At 42.4% G+C, this 19,758-nt stretch overlaps 2 protein-coding genes across 3 annotated transcripts; both read left to right on the forward strand.

Annotated features, from left to right (window-relative positions):
* The first annotated feature begins 12,796 nt into the window (after window positions 1-12,796).
* Window positions 12,797-14,638, forward strand: LOC119013878 (protein phosphatase 1 regulatory subunit 27). The gene is made up of 3 exons (XM_037088767.1): window positions 12,797-13,564; window positions 13,668-13,818; window positions 14,270-14,638. Exons 1-3 carry the CDS (start codon window positions 13,129-13,131, stop codon window positions 14,388-14,390), a joined length of 708 nt encoding a protein of 235 aa, XP_036944662.1. The 5' UTR covers window positions 12,797-13,128; the 3' UTR covers window positions 14,391-14,638.
* Window positions 14,639-15,972: 1,334 nt separating this feature from the next.
* On the forward strand, window positions 15,973-19,530 carry mcrip1 (MAPK regulated corepressor interacting protein 1). 2 transcript variants are annotated; one of them, XM_037088768.1, is made up of 5 exons: window positions 15,973-16,119; window positions 16,823-16,916; window positions 17,124-17,242; window positions 18,576-18,680; window positions 18,777-19,530. In XM_037088768.1, exons 2-5 carry the CDS (start codon window positions 16,909-16,911, stop codon window positions 18,839-18,841), a joined length of 297 nt encoding a protein of 98 aa, XP_036944663.1. In that variant the 5' UTR covers window positions 15,973-16,119; window positions 16,823-16,908; the 3' UTR covers window positions 18,842-19,530. The 2 variants fall into 2 exon arrangements, with proteins under 2 accessions (XP_036944663.1, XP_036944664.1); XM_037088769.1 differs by having other exon boundaries at window positions 16,005-16,119; window positions 16,876-16,916.
* The last annotated feature ends 228 nt before the right edge of the window (window positions 19,531-19,758 follow it).

Below are 19,758 nucleotides of genomic sequence, written 5' to 3' on the forward strand. Positions count from 1 at the left end.
GTCAGCCCCCTCTGCCGCTGATCCGTCAGCGCTCTCTGTAAAAACCAGCAGAGGACAGACCTCGGGCAGCGCCGCGTGGAAACTTAGTGCCATCTGGCTGCGATCTCTCTCACTGTGCGAAAGGCTCTCACTCGTTGTGTGTCAGGAGATATCGCTTTCATTTTTCCATTATCTAACAATTAATTGAATGACATAACATGAACAGATTCAAGGCGACTGCACACCAGATACGTTTGGCAGCTTCACATCCAGAAAGAGTTAAGCTCTGAATATAATGCAACACTATTGTCTGCGTGTTAGAGCTATATGTTGTATATATTTGGTAGATAAGAATGAAATTAACCATTATTGTCCTTGGATGGACTGCTATTGATACTTTTCTGGATTAATTGAACCATGTTACCATTAGATTTCTGGAAAAAGAATGGCTGTAACAATTTCCCCAAAGCTCAGGGTGATGTCTTCCAAAAAAAAAAAGTGATTTATCCAAACTCAAAGATGTTCAATTTACAGAATAGGAAAGAGATTAAAGCGGCAACGTTTCACCTTTGAGAAGTTGGAACCACAGAACACTTCTGCTTTAAAAATGACTTCAAGCTTTCAGAGTTGTTTCTTGAAAGACTAATTGACTAATGGCTTTACGCTTCTGATAGATTTTTTAAGAATAGACAATTTGCCTCTGCCAGCCCCTTTAACTACAACTCTGAGATGCACCAAATGTTCACGTCATTGCAGTGAGTGCAAAACAAAAAACTGATTATTCTTTGTGTCTCCTTTTATTTGATAATATGTGGTGTCTTTAAAAGGAGTGAACCTTCCCATATTATATCATATATTCATATAAAATATATGCCCATAATGTGACACTGTTCAAAAACAATGTTAAACTAATAGCAGCATTGGTATTAATCTAAACGGCTGGTAAAACCTGCTCAATTTCTCCTTTCCCACCTGAAGGTGACGGCTGTGCGACATGAGTAAAACTTCAAAGATGCGGGTCTGTCCTCGCAGCTGACTAACGTCGCCCGAGGACTTTTTTCACCTCAGCACTGTCTGGTATCAAAATAAATGGGGAGAGTGTGCACTGACAAAGGAATCAGGCAACAGGCTGACATTTCACTGCGGCCCTGAGGGTCAACACACAACAACATTTCAGAAGACAGAAATGTTTCTGAGGTGTCACTGTGTTTTCTGAGTCGCTCTGTTTATACCCTCAGGGCCACCGTAACATTTTGATTTGTCGTGCTGCGGGAGTAAATATCACAGATGTTACTTGAGTCGTTAACGTTGGCTCAGCTCTGTTCAAGTGTCGCATTAAGCCATGGCAGCGAGCCAACATGAATAATACCAGTACCCTGAAACCTGATCCTGAAAATCAAAGTAACTCACTACATTTACTCGGGCACTGTTCTCATATGTGACTTTATCTGAGTATGTCATTGTGGTGCTACTATAGAAGACGACTCTAATGCATTTATCTGACAGCTGGAGAATCTAGTTACTCTAGATTCAGTTTTTACAAACAAAACATGATCAGTTTATTAGACTTGATACTGTGCCTCAAATGAAACATTAAATAAAGTATTTAAAGGGTAGCTCCACCAATTTTGCACAGTAAAGTGTGTGTACAGGTCTTGAGAACTACAACTGCATATGGGGAAAAAAGTAGTATAAAGTTTTTGGGGGCTCCAGAGGAAGCTGCGTGTAATCTGATAAATTGCCTCCAGTGATGTCACCCAGCCACTAAATTGCATTATGGGTAAATAGGCACAAGGGTTTGAGAAGGAGGAAGAATGTGTGAAATAGAAAAAGGTGATGTTTCTGCTTCTGCCGTATCAACTTTGTGTATTTGTTGTTAATGAGTCCATAATGGGCCCTCGAGAGTTCCAGCGCTCTTGAACATTGAAACCCTGGGGTCTGTGTTACCCATGATGCAACATTGCCACTGAGTGACATCATTAGAGGCAATTTATCGTGTAATTACAAAACATTATCTGCCATGTAATTACTCCCTTGGAGCCGAAAAAGTGCTTATACTCATTTTTTCACATGTGCAATAGTCAGCCATATTAGGTTTTATCAGTTACACCTGTGCTTTACCTGGTATGACACAAAATTTCTTCCATCAATAGGCACATGTACAGATGAATACATTTTCTTCTATAACTGTGTCACACAAATGTTTATCTTGATATCCTTTGATTGTTGTGGTTTTAGATGGCTTGACCCCCTTTCGAACACCTGTAGATGTCAAAGAGCGCTCATTGTATTCCTAGCTTGACATTTTGCAGACACAATGGTTTCACATGTCAGCAGGTATAAGGGGACCTGGATTCTGGGGCATACATTGAGTTCACCCAGTTCACTTCGACTGCTGCCGACAGAATGGATTATGAGGATCTGCCTTTTGACAGGAAGCTCTTATGAACACTGAACAGCGGATCAAATCCCTGTGCGAGTCTGTGACACCTGACACCAGAGCTAACAGCCTTCCACCAGCCCACGCACTTTCATCTCCATTCTTAGCGCAGACGAAACGTATAGATCGGCCCGTGGGGGAGATGAAGTGTTCATCTTCACTATCTGCCCGCCCCTGGTCCGTCCATACTCTCGTGTTTGTACGTCAGATTCGCAGAAACGTCTAATCTCTCGTGCTCCACCGCCTCTGCGCTGCTATCGCGCTAAGTCTCTATGAATGTGTGCATAGTATGTGACACCGGGGCGTGGTCGACTATTTCCAGGGTTTGCACCATTCCCTCGGGTCTGCAGAGCTCTCGTATGCAGAGTGATTTGGCCTCTGTGAGCTCCGTGGAAGTATCTATGAATGGATACGTCTGCGGCTCTGAGGTGCCAAAACGAAAATTCACCCCTGCTCTGAGGATAGCCGTCTCATGCTTTATTAATCATATTACTTAACCAGGGGGACGGCCTTGACAGGAGGGAACAGCATATTCTGACACACAGGAACTGATACTGCTGTGTTACATAAACATCAGGAGTAATACAGTATCAGGGATGTTAGAAATAGGCTGCTGGAGTATAATTTAACAGCATAGCCTGAACTCGCGTTGGTTTTATTTTTCGATGACCAAAAGACAAAACCACAGACTTTCTCTGACTCCCATTTTATCCAGTGTGTTTGTGTGTGTGTATGTGTGTGTGCGTGAAAGTGATGATGGGGTGCATTGAGTGCATTCTCTCCTCAGACGCCGCACACTTTGCCCAAGCATGGTGCTGGTGTCAAGGAGGAAGCCGGTGGATTTACTGCTGTTCCCAAAAGCCGTGGCCTGTGTCAGACCTTTGGGATCCCTGTTACAAGCCGGCTCCCGCCACCAACCGGAGGGGCGTAACGCAGTCACCTGATGAGTGCTTCTGATGTCAATAGTAACTAAAGAAAGGGGCTCGGTTATGTATAAGGCGATGAATCGCTTTTACAGGGCTCGGTCTGTACCCTCTTTATTACTGCACGTACACTGTTCGTGTCGCCGGCACGTAACCCGAGCCAGCTCCTCCTGTATCTGGAGCAGAACTCCTCCGCTGCCATTGGCTGCCATGCTAAAATTAGCATATTGACCCCTGTGAAATGCATTCTGGGAATATCCCGTCTTTGACTTGGCCTTATGGGGCCAGTGCTGCTTGTGGTCTTCAGATGCAGCAATGAGGTCATCATGTAGACCTCATCTTTCTTGTGTCTGCAGCGGGATTGTTAATGTCCTCAGCCACCGTGAGGGTATACTGTATATTTGGGATGGTGCTGCAACCATTTTGATCATCAGTTAACATGCGAAAGCTATCGCGCCCTTTGCCTATTGACTAAAGTGCATATCTTGCTATCCTCCTCTAAATACTTTCGTTTCAACACTTGGCAGTCGTTTCAGATCTGTGTCTTGTGAGAGCCCAGACTTTATGGATCTGTGCACCTTTAACATGCTGAAAGTTAGCGCTTAGCAGCTTAAAGTCAGTTTTATATAGAGAGTCTCACAATTACCTTACACCTGTTTCAGATTCTGAAAGACTTGGGTTACATTAGAAGTGAGTGTATGCAGACTAATTCATCTGCATTCAGGGTCAAATGTGATTATTAGCACAGTTTAAAATCATTACTTAATGCCATAGCCATTACGTAGACCTAAACAATAACAGGTGCATCCCGGTGGGGGTGAGTGAACTCTGCAGGCCGCCTGCTGGGAGTGTAAATGTGTGTTTTGTTCCAAGAGAAATATAACTGCTCGGGCCGTGCCTAAACGCTGGCATAAGAAAGGGCAGGGAGTTTGAACCCGTGCACCTCTCGACTGCACATGTCTCCTCATAAACACTTCACAGTTTGATATTTTCCAGTGACCCGTGCAGCCTGAAATTAAAAAGGCTTCCAGTAGAGCTTAGAATAAATAGTCCCTTGAGAAGCATCAGAGCTTTTATAGACTGTTTGGAATAGTCACTGGAGGACACCGAGAGCGAGTTTCTGGCCCATTGTGAGAAGCTGCTGCTGACACTGGTGAAGTTTAAAGGACTCCTCCCTGCACAGAGGTAAAGGCAGTAAACAGGCGCTGCAGCTGTCCGGGACACAGCGAGAGAGCGAGGGTGCAGACTTAGCACATAGGGGAGAGGGAGTAGCACCGAGGCCGTCCGACTGTTTGTGCGAGGATTGGGTTACCTCCGCTGAAGGCTGCACCCATGGAAAAGGAGGTCAGGGGTTAAAAGTTGTGCATATGTGAGCCTAATTTGTTGATGCCCGATTGCACAATGAGGGCGCCCGTTTCAGTCAGTGGTCACTGAGTGAACCACCTCCTCCTCCTCCTCCTCCTCCTCCACCTCCTCCACCACCTTCACTGCTCACTCTGACCAGGCTGCACAAGGTTACCATGAATTAATTTCCTGGATTTGTGCGAGCTTAAGTAATGAAAGATGGAGGACACGGAACAGGTGGACCTACCGAATCTAACCTTTACTCAGTATATGAAGGACAATGGAGTAGCGGTCTTTCACACAATGGCATGCCTGAGGTGCCTGCTGCCTCTATACAGCACAGGGACATGTGGCTGCCTGTCAACGACAAGAATAAAACATATACTGTATGGTGATATAAATACCATTATCTATCTTTTCTTCCATCATTTACCACCAGGAAGCTGCGGCGTCAAATGCAGTCCAGGAGTCCATAAACTCTGTGTAAATAATTACTGTTCTACAGTAAAATCAATGTACAATTGAACAGACACACACCTATACTGCTCTCCACTGCAGGTACTCGTCTTTAATGTCCCAGCACGACTCTTTAATGGGCCTGCGCCAGCGAGCAGTATGTAGGACGACAAACGGGCTATGAAATACCATCGCTTCGATAAATAACCCGCAATTAATTCTCATTGTAAGTCGGTTACAAGGCTCGGCATTGAATCGAGGTCACAGTTTGCACCTTTCATCGACCGGTTCGCAGTTAGTAACTAATACTCTCCGAAAACATTCATGGTATCACAAGCAGTGATTACCAGCGTGACAGTGCCGCTGTGTTCTATTCTCACTGGAGGTCATTAGAGGAGAAGGTGATTGGTTTATGTAACTACTTATCTGTGCAGCACATTTGTCCGTATCTTATTACTGTCTTGTTGCATTACGTGTGATTGATTGACCTGCTGATTATTGCGGCAATGCAAAACAAAACCCCTGTATCTATATGATACACATCTGGTTGGGTTTTACGACTGTTTCTTAAACGCTGCCATTATGTTGTTATTGCATATAAGTAAAAATGCTTTAATAAAAAAAAGAAAAAAAAAACATTGAATTGAACACTCCTCATCATGGTATCTTTTGATGCATTGATTTTATTTCAGGCACGTACATTTGGTTGGTAATGAAATCCATTTCGTTTAATAATAAAAAGAGAGCAGAAACACGGGGGAGGCGTTGAATAACAATAATAAGACCTTGAGGAAAATAAATAGATAAATAAATTGAGGCAGCAGTATCCAACATATTATTGTGTCATCATGTTTGGTTTGGTTTCAAACAGAAGACACTCTTTTCAGTGGCCAAGTAGAAATCCTCATCTCCAAAAACAAAACTTTAAAGGTGCAGTGTGTAGTTTTGTGGAAAATTCACTTTTATCACAAGAGGAAAATGTTCGTTGACTGATTTTTATGCCCCTTCATTTCCACGATTAAATAAACTGTATAAACAAACTGGTCTTACAAGTGAACACAGTTGTATGCTTTACTCTTTATAATTGTGTTCTGGGGACTTCATCTTCCTGAGAACAGACTGTTCATTCAGTTATGGAAAAAAATACATATTTCCGAGTTTGTTTTATTACATCATTAGCATTATAAATATTGAGTTTGAATTTCTTCTAAAAAAAAAAAAAAAGGGCCCCTTTAATATTAAATTCACTGACTAATATTCTATTTAAAATTGAATGTGTGAAATCAAATTAGGCGACCACTGCCATGTTCAACTGTTAGAAAACCCGTATCACTCACCATCCTTTTTGTAACAGTGTAAGATCCATCCATTATAACTGATGTCTAACCAGTCTTTAAAGAAAAAGTGTCAAACATACATTATGAATACCATTTCTGAATAGCGTGGCATTTCAAAGAATTCACTCCGTGGTAATATATATGGAGCGTTTCCCATGGAAACTATGCGCTCATGACTGGGAGGGCTCTGCAACTTAAGAGTCCAGAGGCACGGGAACCACGAAGGTCATGCCACGTATGTGGGACCAGATGGCCGTTGGGCTCGTTTTCAACAGCAAATGGCTCAATTTACTTTTGCTTGGCTCGTCCGATGTGCTCACTTGGCTCTGTGCGGGCGACTTTCAGGTTTATGATTTCTCCTCACGCAGAATGATTCTGTAGTCTACATGCACTCGAGGATCCACCAGGAGCACTTATGTAGGGCATTGTTACCATTCCCTGGTGTCCATTATGTTATCATCTATCTGTATTGTCTATATTCTACAGCTACAAAGCCATTAACTGAGAGTTTTCACTCACTGACCACAGAATAAAAGAAACAGATTATTGTTGTATCGGTCTAATACCACAAATGTTTGCACTCATCAGCATTTCAGCATGACACAGTCATAGCTACAGTTCATTGGTGATGTTTGAATTAACATTTTTCATTTTCTAAAAGATTTGAAGAGTTAAAGTGGCCAAAGTGAGAGAGAGGAGAGGTGAATACAACAGGAGGAACCTCACCTCCAAGATAATTGGTTACTTCCAGTCGGACTTCATTCTCTTTCGGATAACTTCTATAAGAAACTATCCAACACGCTGAATACACAGCAAAATGCTCTTATGTATACAGTGTTGGGACCTCATGGCTGGAGAATTTATTGCACAAGATTAAAACCTCCGTTTTTTTTCTGAAACTCCTGAACTTGACTCTTTGTTGATTAACTGTCTGCAGTTTAAACAGAGGGCCCTCTGTAATTGGAGACACTGAAGCTTCCATCAACTCCAACTCCAACTTCCATCAATATTTCATCTTTATGCATCAAATCATCTAGGTTTTGATTTGATTTAGATTCACAGTTTGTCCCTCTCTCCACCCTGTCGTCTGTCACCTCAGCAGTGACGGTGCCTTTGTTGCCCTGAACAGAGACAGTTATAGACTTTGTCCATGCTGCAGTGAAATGCTGGTTCAGCCAGAGTGCAGATCACTCCTCCATCACAGGTCCTACTTACATCTTTTTAAAGGAGAACTGATGATTCATTATGAATCGGCCGTAAAATCTTTATTTTCTGTTTGTTTTCTGCTTGAAGAGCCATTTACTAAACTATATTTAGACACCAGTCAGTCAAATCAATTGAGATTTACATTTTGTTTGCGCTGTAAATCGTTGATCCTAAAATTGACTGTGTCACTCTGACAGCAGGGGGCACCACAAATAATATTGTATAAACAGTCATTTCCCACAAAAAGAATTCAGTTTTTAGCTTTAATTTCACATGAGAGCTTGATTATTTTTTGGCCTTGCTGTCTGACCAAGGATATTTACATGCATTGAAATGTAAGATTAGCTTTCGAACACTGTTCATTATGTGTTATACCACCATTAAAGGTCCATTACTGAGTAAAGCATTATATTGTACACATTTAAGTCTGTTTGCAGGTGTTGGGGAGAACTACTGCGTATGTGAAAAAGTTGTATGAAGCCTAAGTTGTATTGTGGGTAGTGTAGGCTGTAGGTTTTAAAAGAAAACCTTAAAGTTACCCTTTAATATTGTAATTCATGTACTACAACCCACTTATTTACTATCAATCAGTAATCAGTGTGTTATTGAGGAACAACTGTAGAATACAGTCATCCGGAGGCATTCATAAGAGCTTTATAACGACTAATAAAGAGCTAACACACTAATATATTATGATTATAAGCATCAAGCTAATGGTTAATGTGTGTACCTTCACAAAAAGTGTTGCCAAGCTCTTCTATCAGATCTACAGTGACACATATCACAAATATGGTTTTCTAGTTTTAAAGAGTTCGGGGTGAATATTAAGGCCAGTGTGCCTCATTTAAACCCTCCCAACATGGAACCATCTCCACAGCTGCGGGCGTCTGATGTCCCTCTTTCTCACCGACCGACAGAGGATTACACGCTCCTGATTTAGATTCCAACCCCTCTTTTTCAGCCCAACGCGCGTGCCGTAACCAGATACTTTTCTTCAGCCCGGGCGAGTTGCTCATCTCCCGCTGGGGCCCGCGTAGGTCCAGGCAGAGACTAATCCCTCCAGTGATCCAGGTGTGCGTGTTAAGAAACACATTACTGCTCCTGTTGTCACCCACGGGGCCAGCGTGTGACATCAGGGTGGTTTCTGGGAAAAAAAAAAAGGTTTAGGAAGCCTCTTGAGAGGGGCAGCGGGGATCAAGTGGTGTTTTTGCAAAGATGTACCTTCCGTTTCACCCACGACTTCTACTTGAGATTCCTGCCAAGCGTCGAAGCTGTGAAACTACACCATGTTTATTCACACATGTGGATCGTTCTAACTGAATTTCCTCAGGCACATCTGACCTGTGTTACACTGACCTTTGTGAGACGTCAATGTTTACGAGGATGGCAGCCTGCATTCATAGCATGCTATACGGACAGGACGGTTCGTGGCTCTTATTTTTAGGCCGTGCGGTCACCAACCTGAATCCTACCTGCATCACGAGAGGCAGTTGAGTGTTAGGGAATGCATAGCTGGCTTTTTTCTAACATGTATAGCCGAGTGATAAGCCTCAGTGACAGGTCGCTATTAAAATTGCCATTCTTTTGGTTTGGGCTTCGTGTGTCTGTTTGTCCTGTACTGTTTATCCCTGAATAACTCGGCGCATGGAGCCAAGGTGCTGCAGCAAAGTGACACAAATGGATCACCAGTGGAGCCCGCTGACAGACTGCCAGCTGTATTTTGTTGACAATAAGTCAGAATTTGAGTTTGCTTTTTAAAGGTGCACTGTTTAGAATTGGTAAAGAATTTATATTGATATTATGACATTTCAAACATTTGATATGACGGGGGAAAAAATTATATTGTAGAGTCAAACTTGTGTCTGTTGTGTTTATGTGTCCATATGAAAGTGAAAAATAGTTGTGTGTGTAGGCAAGCATGCATATCAGTTAATGCTCTGAGCAAGGTTTAAAACCAAACAAACAGATGGCGGGCTCTTGCCTTTACTGTTAATTACTTGCTGTGTTCTACACATTTTCAATGTTGAATGTGTTTCCTGTGTGAACTCTCTGAACTAGGGAGCTGCAGCAGGAGGGAGGCAAAAGCTTGAGGAGAGGAGCGTTCAGATGCCAAAAATCAATCCTCCTGACGCTAGTATGGATTGTCGAATGCGAGACTGAGTCGATCGGCCCACACAGTGGGCTGCAGCTCCCACTGAGACCACCGAGGTCACTGAGGTCATGTCCTCTGCACTTTATAGCTATTTTTTTCAGGGAGTGTGAGTTTTTTTACAGCCCATGGGGGAGTTTACATCCTGTCATTAACAATTAGCACCCTGTGGATGTTTTATAAGCGGAGCACTGCACCTTTTGTTTCAATACACTTAAAGATCCAGTGTGTAGGATTTAGGAGCATCTAGGTGACATTGCAGATTTCCCTTACCAACCCCGTATGTTTGTTGCTAAAATCATAAAAAGGCCCTCTCTGGAGCCACTGTTTGGTTTGTCCTTGTAGCCACTGTAGAAACATGGTGGACTCTGTGAAAGAGGCACCACTCCCTCCGCAATAAGGTCTCATACTAAGGTGACAAAAACATTATTCATAAATATGAATATTTCTGCTGATCAAATCCTACATAATGGACATGTAACAACATGCAAGAAAACCCTGGATACATTCCTGAAAAGAGCAAAAACACTAGATAACTGAGTAGTGTTGAGCCTTTAGACCAGACCAGCTCAAAGTGTTTGCCCAACATAAGGTTCAATTGGCTCGTCAGATATTTCAAGTGAAAAAAAAAATTGTATGTTGTTTTATTGTTTTGAGCGGTAAGTAAGTTCTTTAGATATGTGCATATACATCTGCTTTTGGCCTGGGGCCCCCAATTAAGTCTCAGTTATGGCCCTCCAGGGGAAAGAATTTGGGCACCCCTGCTTTAGACACACTGATCAACAGACATGGTCCTGTATAAATAATATATATAAATAAACAGACATCCTTGCACTACATGCTTGGGACCATATGGACTGACTGAGAGGTCACATTGAGGGAGCTGATATTCTTGCAAACAATGTCTTTGGCGTTGTTCCACACACCTGAACGCTGTCACCCCTGACTTCTGGGTAATCTGACAGATCATAACAAATAGACCTAAAGGCCTGCTGGGGCGGGGAAGGACAGCGCGGCACTATGTATAGCAGGAAGCCATAACGTGTGAGACCTCTCTCTGGCATTTGACCGCAGGAGTAGGCCTTAACACCAGGGCTGAGACAGAAAAACATTTTCCCCACGCTGAGGTTCTTCTTGGTGGGGGAAGTCGCTGGAGAGGAGTGACAGAATCTGGAAGGAGTATCACCATGGCTCAGGGACGCCCCTGCACCCCCTCAGTACCATATATGAGACTGTGAAACCCGATATCTGCTTCCAAAAGTCTCTTCCTCAAGCTGTGAACATTTCAATACTCTCACTCCAATTTGTCTAGACATTAGCTCTAAGCCTCTTTCCCCCTGTTCCCCTTGTTCCCCCTGTTTAGAGACCAGTAGTGCGGGGAGGTGATGAATAATGAATCGTGTTGTTATTCCAAGCTGGGGTCAACTCTTACCATGAGAGAAATTAATTGATCATCTCCGGCTGGGATGATCTGCATCATGTGATCTGCCTCCTCCGCTTATGTAACACAGAACTGGAAAAACATATAAAGTGCGGTGTTGTGAACAAATGTAGCTCGGTGAGCAGGTGCCCTTAAAGTGATTAATTATACGATTGGATGTTCAGGGACGCATTAGAATAGCTGCAAGTTTCAAGGGGGGGGGATCAGGTTCTGGGGAAAGGACGTACCTCAAGGGTTGGAGTCATAGTGAGAAACAAAAACTTGAGGATGGCAGCTACGCTATTTCCTCTCTCACATTGGCAGCGTCTGTGAAATGCCCAAGTCCTCTTCCAAAGGTTTTGGGAACCAGTAACAACCAGCTCGGCCCGTCGAAAGTCTGTCAGAGGACAGCTGGCGCCACCAGAACGAAGTTATAGCACCACTGACATGTGCTCAGTGATAAAATACTGTTATTCTTGTCCTTATTCTGTAGGATTATTGCTGTGTCTGCCCCATCTATTTCAAATATGTTGTCATTTCCCTGTGTGGCAATAGGTCAGTATTGTAAATAGCCTTCTTTCTGGCAACCATGTGACTTTTCAGTGGCATTTGAGGGGAGAGGTTACATTTACATTTTTTGCCCCCTCAGTTCAGTCCTGACTGTACTCCCACACCGGCCTCCTCAGCAGACAAAGTTTATTGGTGTATCTGGTTATGATGCAAAGGGCAAGTGTCACCTGACAGACCTGCAGGTCAGCCAGAGGAACACGAAACAGGCTGTTCTCAGAGAAAAATAGGGTCCCCAGAACACTGTTTGAAACTAGAAAGGTGGCAGGGTCCGCCACAGCTAGAGAAAGTCAAATAGTATGAAACTGTGTTGTCCTTTTAGGCCGGTTTGTTTATTCAATTTATGTGGTCAATGAAATTGAAGAGTTTGTTTATCTAGCTTGTTTAAACTCAGTCAGTGAAGATCCTTCTTGAAAACTACATAGTGCACCTTTAAAGATCTTTCTTCTAATAGCAAAGAGTGTGTGTTTTTGAAACCAATTTATTTCTCAAGACATTATTGCAACATCCGGAATGATGTAAGCAGCAGAAAACAACAACACATGCCACAGGGAAATCACGTGCTGTGGCTGTTTGCTGTTGTTCATGTGTCCCGCCATGAATCGTTTCCATTAATAGCCCCAAAATAACATCATTCACATAAAATTGGCATGTATAACTGCTTAGAAAAGTCTCAAAATAGTGAATATAACTGAGCTCCGCATCTTCTACGCATTCTGGCTAAACGTAACTCTGATAATAATCGTAGCTGTTTAGATGTTTATGCGGGAAGATGTGACTGAAGTAGGAACTCAAAGGGAACATTTGGGTTGTCAACATTTTTTATGATCTGGGGGTGGGTGCCGTGTCAGAGGGCATGTGACTGCACGGGGGGAGGAGCCGCACGAGGGCCACTCATTTCTAGGCTGAAGTCACTGGATCTTAGGCCCCAAAATAGCCCGACAGAGGGTATATAGGGCTCCTCTCCCCGCTTGCCCCATCAGACAACGGTTCTGTGTAACAGCAAACCCACAGTGAGAAAAATCATTTCAAACCTCGGATGGGAGAGACTCCCAGCGGGCGCGAGAAAAAAGGAGCGTACAGGCCAAAAGAAGGATTGAAGTGTTTGTACTCTACAGCCACAGCAGGAGGCAACGCCAGCTGGACACTAAAAGGATAATAAGCAAGCGAGGAGGAGGGTGAAGGGACCCGGAGCAAAGGATACTGCTCTTTGTTTGGATTGGCGTGTTCTCTCTCGTGGATTTCTCCCGTCCCTCTTCCTGGGCTCACAGCAAAGTGGGGGAGGCAGAGTGGCAGCCACCGCCGGGATGAAGTACAACTACCATGTGCCAGTGTCAACGTACACCCGCAGCTCGCAGTACACGCCAGCTTACCACACGCCATCCTATCACACCCCCTCACACTACACACCGACGCACTACACACCCTCATACACCTCCACGACAAAGTACACGCCCACACAGTACAGCTCGACGCACTACACGCCATCGCGCCTCACGTCCACCTACAAGGCCGCGTCGACGTACGTCCCTTCGTACAGCAAGGGCTCACGGTACAGCTCAACACAGCGCACGCAGGCACAGGAGCGTCCCGCACCCGTGATCCCGGTCACACCCACAAAGAGGACTGTGCACTTCCCCAATGACATCATCTTCCAGGATATAGTGAGGCGGGGGGACTTGGAGCAAATCGGTCGGTTCATGAGAGCGAGGAAGGTGCGCGTGGATACGCTCTTCCACTCAGGTGAGCAAAGCCCCCACAGTGTTCACTTTGAAACTAGATGTGAAATAAGAGACAGGCCTAATATCGGTGCTGCAGCAGGGGAGTGACTTAGTCTTGTGCGCAGGTATGGCGGCACTGCATGAAGCCGTGCTGACGGGGAACCTGGAGGTGGTGAAGCTGCTGGTGAAATACGGCGCCGATGTCCATCAGAGGGACGAAGACGGCTGGACGCCACTTCACATGGCCTGCAGCGACGGCTACCCAGAAATCGCCAGGTGACACATGACTTGCTTTGTCAGCATGGAAAATAGACCCAATTCCTACATAACACATCTTTAGTCTTAATAACGAAGGGAAAGAGGCACGTGAAACTGAGATTTTGCACACTTAATGCAATGACATAAAAAAAAAGGCGGAGAAAAAAATCTGGATATGACACGGGTAGATTGGCTCTGAACACTGAAACGTTTAACTGTGATATAACCATACAACACAATACATAAACATGGTACTCAGTAGTGAGCAAAAGGGATTAAAACAGGGGAAAATGTCAAAATGTTATATATTTTTGGACAAATAAATGAATGGCTGCACAATACTGAATTTTGGCAGTTCTCTGAAACAGTAGAAAATTAAGAATTAAAAAAAGCAGTAATGATAAACTGTGCCTTTGTTCTTTTTATACCAGAACTTCTGTGGAATAAATGTGTCTGCTTCATTCTTCAGGTATCTGCTGTCGATGGGAGCCAGCACAGAGGCCGAGAACGAAAGTGGAGAGAAGCCTGCAGACCTCATCGACCCAGACTACAAAGATCTGGCCAAACTGTTTGAGGCGGGCTGTGTGTGACTGGGCACCAAATGGACCCAGGAGAGAAGGAAGGAAAGAAAGAAAGAAAGAAAAAAAGAAAGAAAGAAAGAAAGAAAGAAAGAAAGCCGACCAGACTCTTGGAGAGGATGAAAAAAAAATGTATTTAGAAGTGTACAGTATCAAAGAAACTTGTAGCAAGTTGGAAGAAGAGATGAGGTCCTGCCACTGATGCTGTAAAGCAACATGTGCAGCACAAGTTGATTTTTTTTTTTTTTAAATAATAGCCATAAAGCAGTACTCCATCAAGCTGTATTTATCATTTTGGTTGTTTGAATCTACTTTTGTTTTACTCTATTTTGTGCATTTGTGTGTTTTTCATAGCACCAGTGCTGCAGATGTTAATCAACAGATATCCCCCCGTCTTCACTCACAATCTCCGAAACACAATACCAACATTGTGTCCCTGAATCAAAAAGTCTTCTTTACTTGCGGGCACAGTCCATTTCTGAGGAAAAATTACCCAATACGGTTACATATCTTCACTGCTGGGCAGGAGGATCAGCCATTGTAAATATCTGATACTCTGTTGGTGGTCAAAATATCAACTTGATCCTGTACAAACTCTTCTTACAAACTCTTCTGCAGTTTTATCCCCTAATGTATCGCTGCTGTTTCCTGTATTAGAAACACGAATGTCGGCAATGAAAGTCTTATACTTTTCTCTTCGATAATTATTTTTGTACGTTTTCATAAATAAAGAGGTTTTTTTTATAAATACGACTGAGTTGCTGGTGTGTTTTCTGTTTAGGGAAAAAACAATAAAAGTGTGTGACAAGAACTGGGGACCACCATCACTTCAAGATGTAGCTTTCCAGCCATCCTCTTTATTAAGTGCAATACTACTATGTTCAAAGATTTTTATACCCACGTAGCAACTTTAGGCAGGTTTTGCTGCTGATGCTTTAAAATTGTGATAGTAGACCAGCTAAACTGGAATTAAAATGGTGATAAAGCAATAAATTAGCAATAAAAAAACACCACTGTAATGTTAATTTTCATTAAAGGAAAGATTTTGGAAAGAGTGATATGAGACAAGACTATGTAAATCAATATGTGTGTGTGTGTGTGTGTGTGTGTGTGTGTGTGTGTGTGTGTGTGTGAAAAATATTACTTTGGCATGAGTGAAAGTCATCCATAGTAACAGCTGCCTACTCAAGTATGTGATATTAAAGGTACTAAGTATAAAACGTATTTCCTGCCTATGAGGTATGAAAAGTAAAACTTTAAAAGTAAAAATTATATATATCAACATGTATGTATATACTGTATACTACTGGTTATTTGGCAGTCTGAATATTGATGTATGATGCCATCTGCAAAATAACCAGTAACAACAGTAGTGGAGTAAAAGTAGAATACGCCCCTCCAAAATGTAATTAAGTTAAAGTAGTGGCTAAAAATTGTAATAAAATAGTACTTGAGTAAATGTACTTAGTTAAATTGCATCAAAATGTGTGGTGATTATTACTGTTATTATTATTACCATTATTATTATTGTTATTGTTACTATTATTAAGATTGATGCTGTTGTTGTTATTCTGTAAAGGAGCGTAATACTTCAGGTCCTATGTTGTGGATGAGAGCCTGAGAGCTCTTTCACTTCCGTGTCTTTTACCGGAAATGATTGGTTGGCATTGGCAACGTTTTAGCCAGGTCTGACGGCGTACAGTCTCTGAATAAAGAAATTGAAAGGAAGGGCCACAAAAAGGTTTGTTGAATATCTTAACACTGTGTCCATTACTGGACAATTTTACATTTTTTAAATAATTGCACCGTGTGTCTTTCTAAATATTATCTGGGCCCCGTGTAACGCCTGCAAAATATTAGCTGCTGCAAGCTAACGTTACGACAAGACAATGTAAATCACCAGCTAGCGAGGCAGCTAGCTAGCTAAAGTTAGCCGAAATTATTGTGTCAGCAAATTTATAGTTAGCTGACCCTCGGGTCTCGGCTATAGGGCGACACGAATCCAAAAAAGCAGAATAACTGTATGATAATACACATTTTTATTCATGGAAACATGAGCAGTGGCTAACTTACTGTGTTAGGCTCTGTCGCTTGCTGCTAACACTACTGAAGTAAAAACGTAAACAAAAGCCTCCTGGCTAGCTAACGTCAACATTTGTTAATTTATTCCAGACGCACGGCGTACCTTGGCGATTTAGATGTTAATTAACGCTTCAAAATAAGAGTTAACGACACTCGCTTTGTTACTAATGTTACTTTACATCAGGACTATACAGTTAATCGTAAGTGACTATAGCAAGCAGCTAGCTAAATGAACCGTGTTGGCTAACCAGCAGTAGACACCAGTTTGCTGTTTCTAATAGATCACTTTGGTGTTAATGTAGTTTCGTGTAATGTCATTTAGAAACTGACTTCTTAGATCAAGTGGTTGTTGTAATTGCTAGAATTCAGCTGAGGACTTCTGAACCTTTGTATTCTTCAAATCCACTCACCATAGAGGAGCGAGGAGCGAGTACAGACTGCAAACAGAATGACCAGGTCTGTAACAAGTTGTGGCATACAAGCACAAATGAGTCAGTGTTAAACGTGATATTTACATTTCATCATATGTAATTGTACCTACTGCTTTGGGCTTTAGAGGCAGACTTTTTTTATGAGAAGTTTAGTTTACAGTAAACAAATAAGTTAAAAGATCTGTGGATGTATGTTGCTGCTGCTAATGTTACTGTGTTCATGTTTGTTAAGCTCATCTGCTACCAGGATGGTGAATAGTTACAAGCGGACTTCAAGCCCCCGATCCCCTACTAACAGTGGGGAGCTTTTCACTCCAGCACATGAAGAAAATGTGCGCTTTATACATGATAGTAAGTACTCCTTCTCCCATTGAGGTCTTGATTATCTTGTTACCGGAAGGTCACTGGTTCACTTGCTATCTCCTGTTCAACAGCCACAAAAGTAGTATATTCAGGCACAGAGTGCTTAATGCAGACCACTCATATAAATCTGATTGTTGTGGGCTTCTCGAGTATATTGTTCATTTTCATTCTAAAGCCAGTTAAATTGGCACATGTAACTGCAGCATATATCTCTTAAATGGCCAGGTTCACTGTTAGCAGTAGAGCAGTTGATGCCATAAACTGAACAGATGCCTTTTGGTGCTTTGTGCCATTATAATAGAATACCTTAAATTCAATTCATTTGTTTCTTCCGAACAAACCAAAATTATGTTACTCCCTAGAACTCTTTTGTTTGTATTCTTGAGGTCTGGCATGTCGAAAAGCTGTTCCTTCCTTAAAAGAAAACCATAAAGCATTTGCATCTTGGCAAGTTCCCGCCACCTGCAGAGTAATGGAATAAACTAAAACCAGTAGCAGAGCTATGTGCCATGCAGGCACTTGCATGTGTGTCCACAAGATAAAAAAAGGAACCCACCCCAAAAATGCCCCTTAGAGCTACTAGAGGTTGCCACAGGAAACATTTAAGCCGCCATGCTAGTGTCAGTAATGTCTGAGTGCCTGGGTTTGAAGGCTACAGCCCATGAGAACAGCCTCACCTTTCTTTCTTTCTTTCTTTCTCCCTCTGCAGTCATCCACTTTTGTTCTCAGAATCCCATCTTATCATGAATATATTCGTCTGGAGTGCACACAATAATGGCCTGCAGTTTCTGTCATGCAAAGAGGCACAATCTTTTCAGTGTTTGTAAATGTGTTTTCCTTACATATGTTTTCAGGGTGAAAATGATTCTTGCTGCCCACCATTCAAATCTGTCTCTTACCAAATTATTTTCTTTCTCTTGCTTGTTTGTTATGCAAATCAGTGATCACATTTGGACAGCGTAATTCCTGTGTCACCTTGCGCGTGTGTTCTTGTAATATGTGACCCCCTTGTCGCTGATCTTTCATGAAGTATACAAACTGCAACAACTGTAAGTCTGAGAAAGTCTTGTAGTCTGACCAAGGCGTTAATATGCTCAGTACAATAACCGCCATTGACGCACTTACTTAGAAAAGTGTTTAAGAATCAGTTTACAAGTTACCAAATGCAAGTCATTTCGGATGTAGTGATAATGGGATTGTCTCACCTTCATTAGGTCGAGCTTGTTTACCTGTCTTGTCATGCTATCGCTAACAAGTGTGCAGGGTCGGATAAAGACTTTTTAATTGTAATAAAAGCATATTGTCTTTGACGCTTTCACAGCCTGGCAGTGTGTGCTTAGAGACATCAGATCAACACAAAATAGTGAACGTAATGACCGTGGACCACAGGAGTATGTGGAGAAGAACCCAAATCCTAACCTACATTGTAAGTTACAGTGTACCTTACTAGTGAGCTGGATTTAATTTGGGGATTAAATTAATCAGAGGCCAGTTAACAACTTTTTTGTGTGTCCTTTTGCAGCTTTCACACCAGTGGACCTGAGTGACCTCAAGAAACGCAACACACAGGACTCCAAGAAGTCCTAGTCTTTCCCATGATGGTCGAGTCGCTTTTTTCCACCCGTTATCCTCAAGAACTTTTTCCTCCATCGGCCAGAAAGTCAGCCCTGTTGGCCCTTAGCACAGAATGCCAATCTCATTTCTAAACTCTGGACCATAACAACCCCTGTCTCTCTCTTTATCCTCAACAATTGACTAAGAAGAAAAGAAGTGGGATTCCAGGGAGCACAAATTCTCCGGTCTCTTGGTTCATGTTTTTGCAAGTCATAAAAATCTTCATATGTTCATTCTTTATGTGGACGGGACTGATGCAAACTGTCATCAAAATTTGCTGACATCTGATGCTGAGGTACAAACTGTTGACACTCTCCACAGGACACAGAAGACTGCAGTCTTAAGTACAAACCCTGTTTTCTTTACTTATACGACTTTGGAGGAAAATGCGAGAAGGGCTGACTTCCTTTTTCTTTTTCAGTTTCGGAAATTAGTTGGATCAGTAAATTGTAGAGGTAATGTAAGGATCACATTGGATACACACTTTATGGGCAGGTTTTGGAAGCCAAATACAATGTAGAAGGCCAACATTTTTATTATAAATTTTCTTGCCCTCAAAAATGGACTTTACTAAGTAGAGACCTCCCCGAGTATGCTGCCCTTGGTTAACTTCCCTCCCCTAAGCCTTGAAACAAAATGTTGAATAAAAGACTTTTACAGTACTCCTGCTTGTATTGATCCTAAATGAATAATTATTGTGGAACATGGAGAAAGGAAACCACTGACCGTACACTGGTGGGAATTTCATGAAGCCAGATGGTTGGAGGAATGTATGCTGTATCCTGCTTGTGCTGATTTTAGACCTGCATCCAATGATTATATTTCATGGTTGTTAATTTTATCAGGCAATTGAAGTCTGAGTCATTTTTTAAAAAGCTTAAAGCTAAAGC

The sequence above is a fragment of the Acanthopagrus latus genome, chromosome 23, assembly GCF_904848185.1.
Source record: "Acanthopagrus latus isolate v.2019 chromosome 23, fAcaLat1.1, whole genome shotgun sequence".
Taxonomy (NCBI): Eukaryota; Metazoa; Chordata; class Actinopteri; order Spariformes; family Sparidae; genus Acanthopagrus; species Acanthopagrus latus.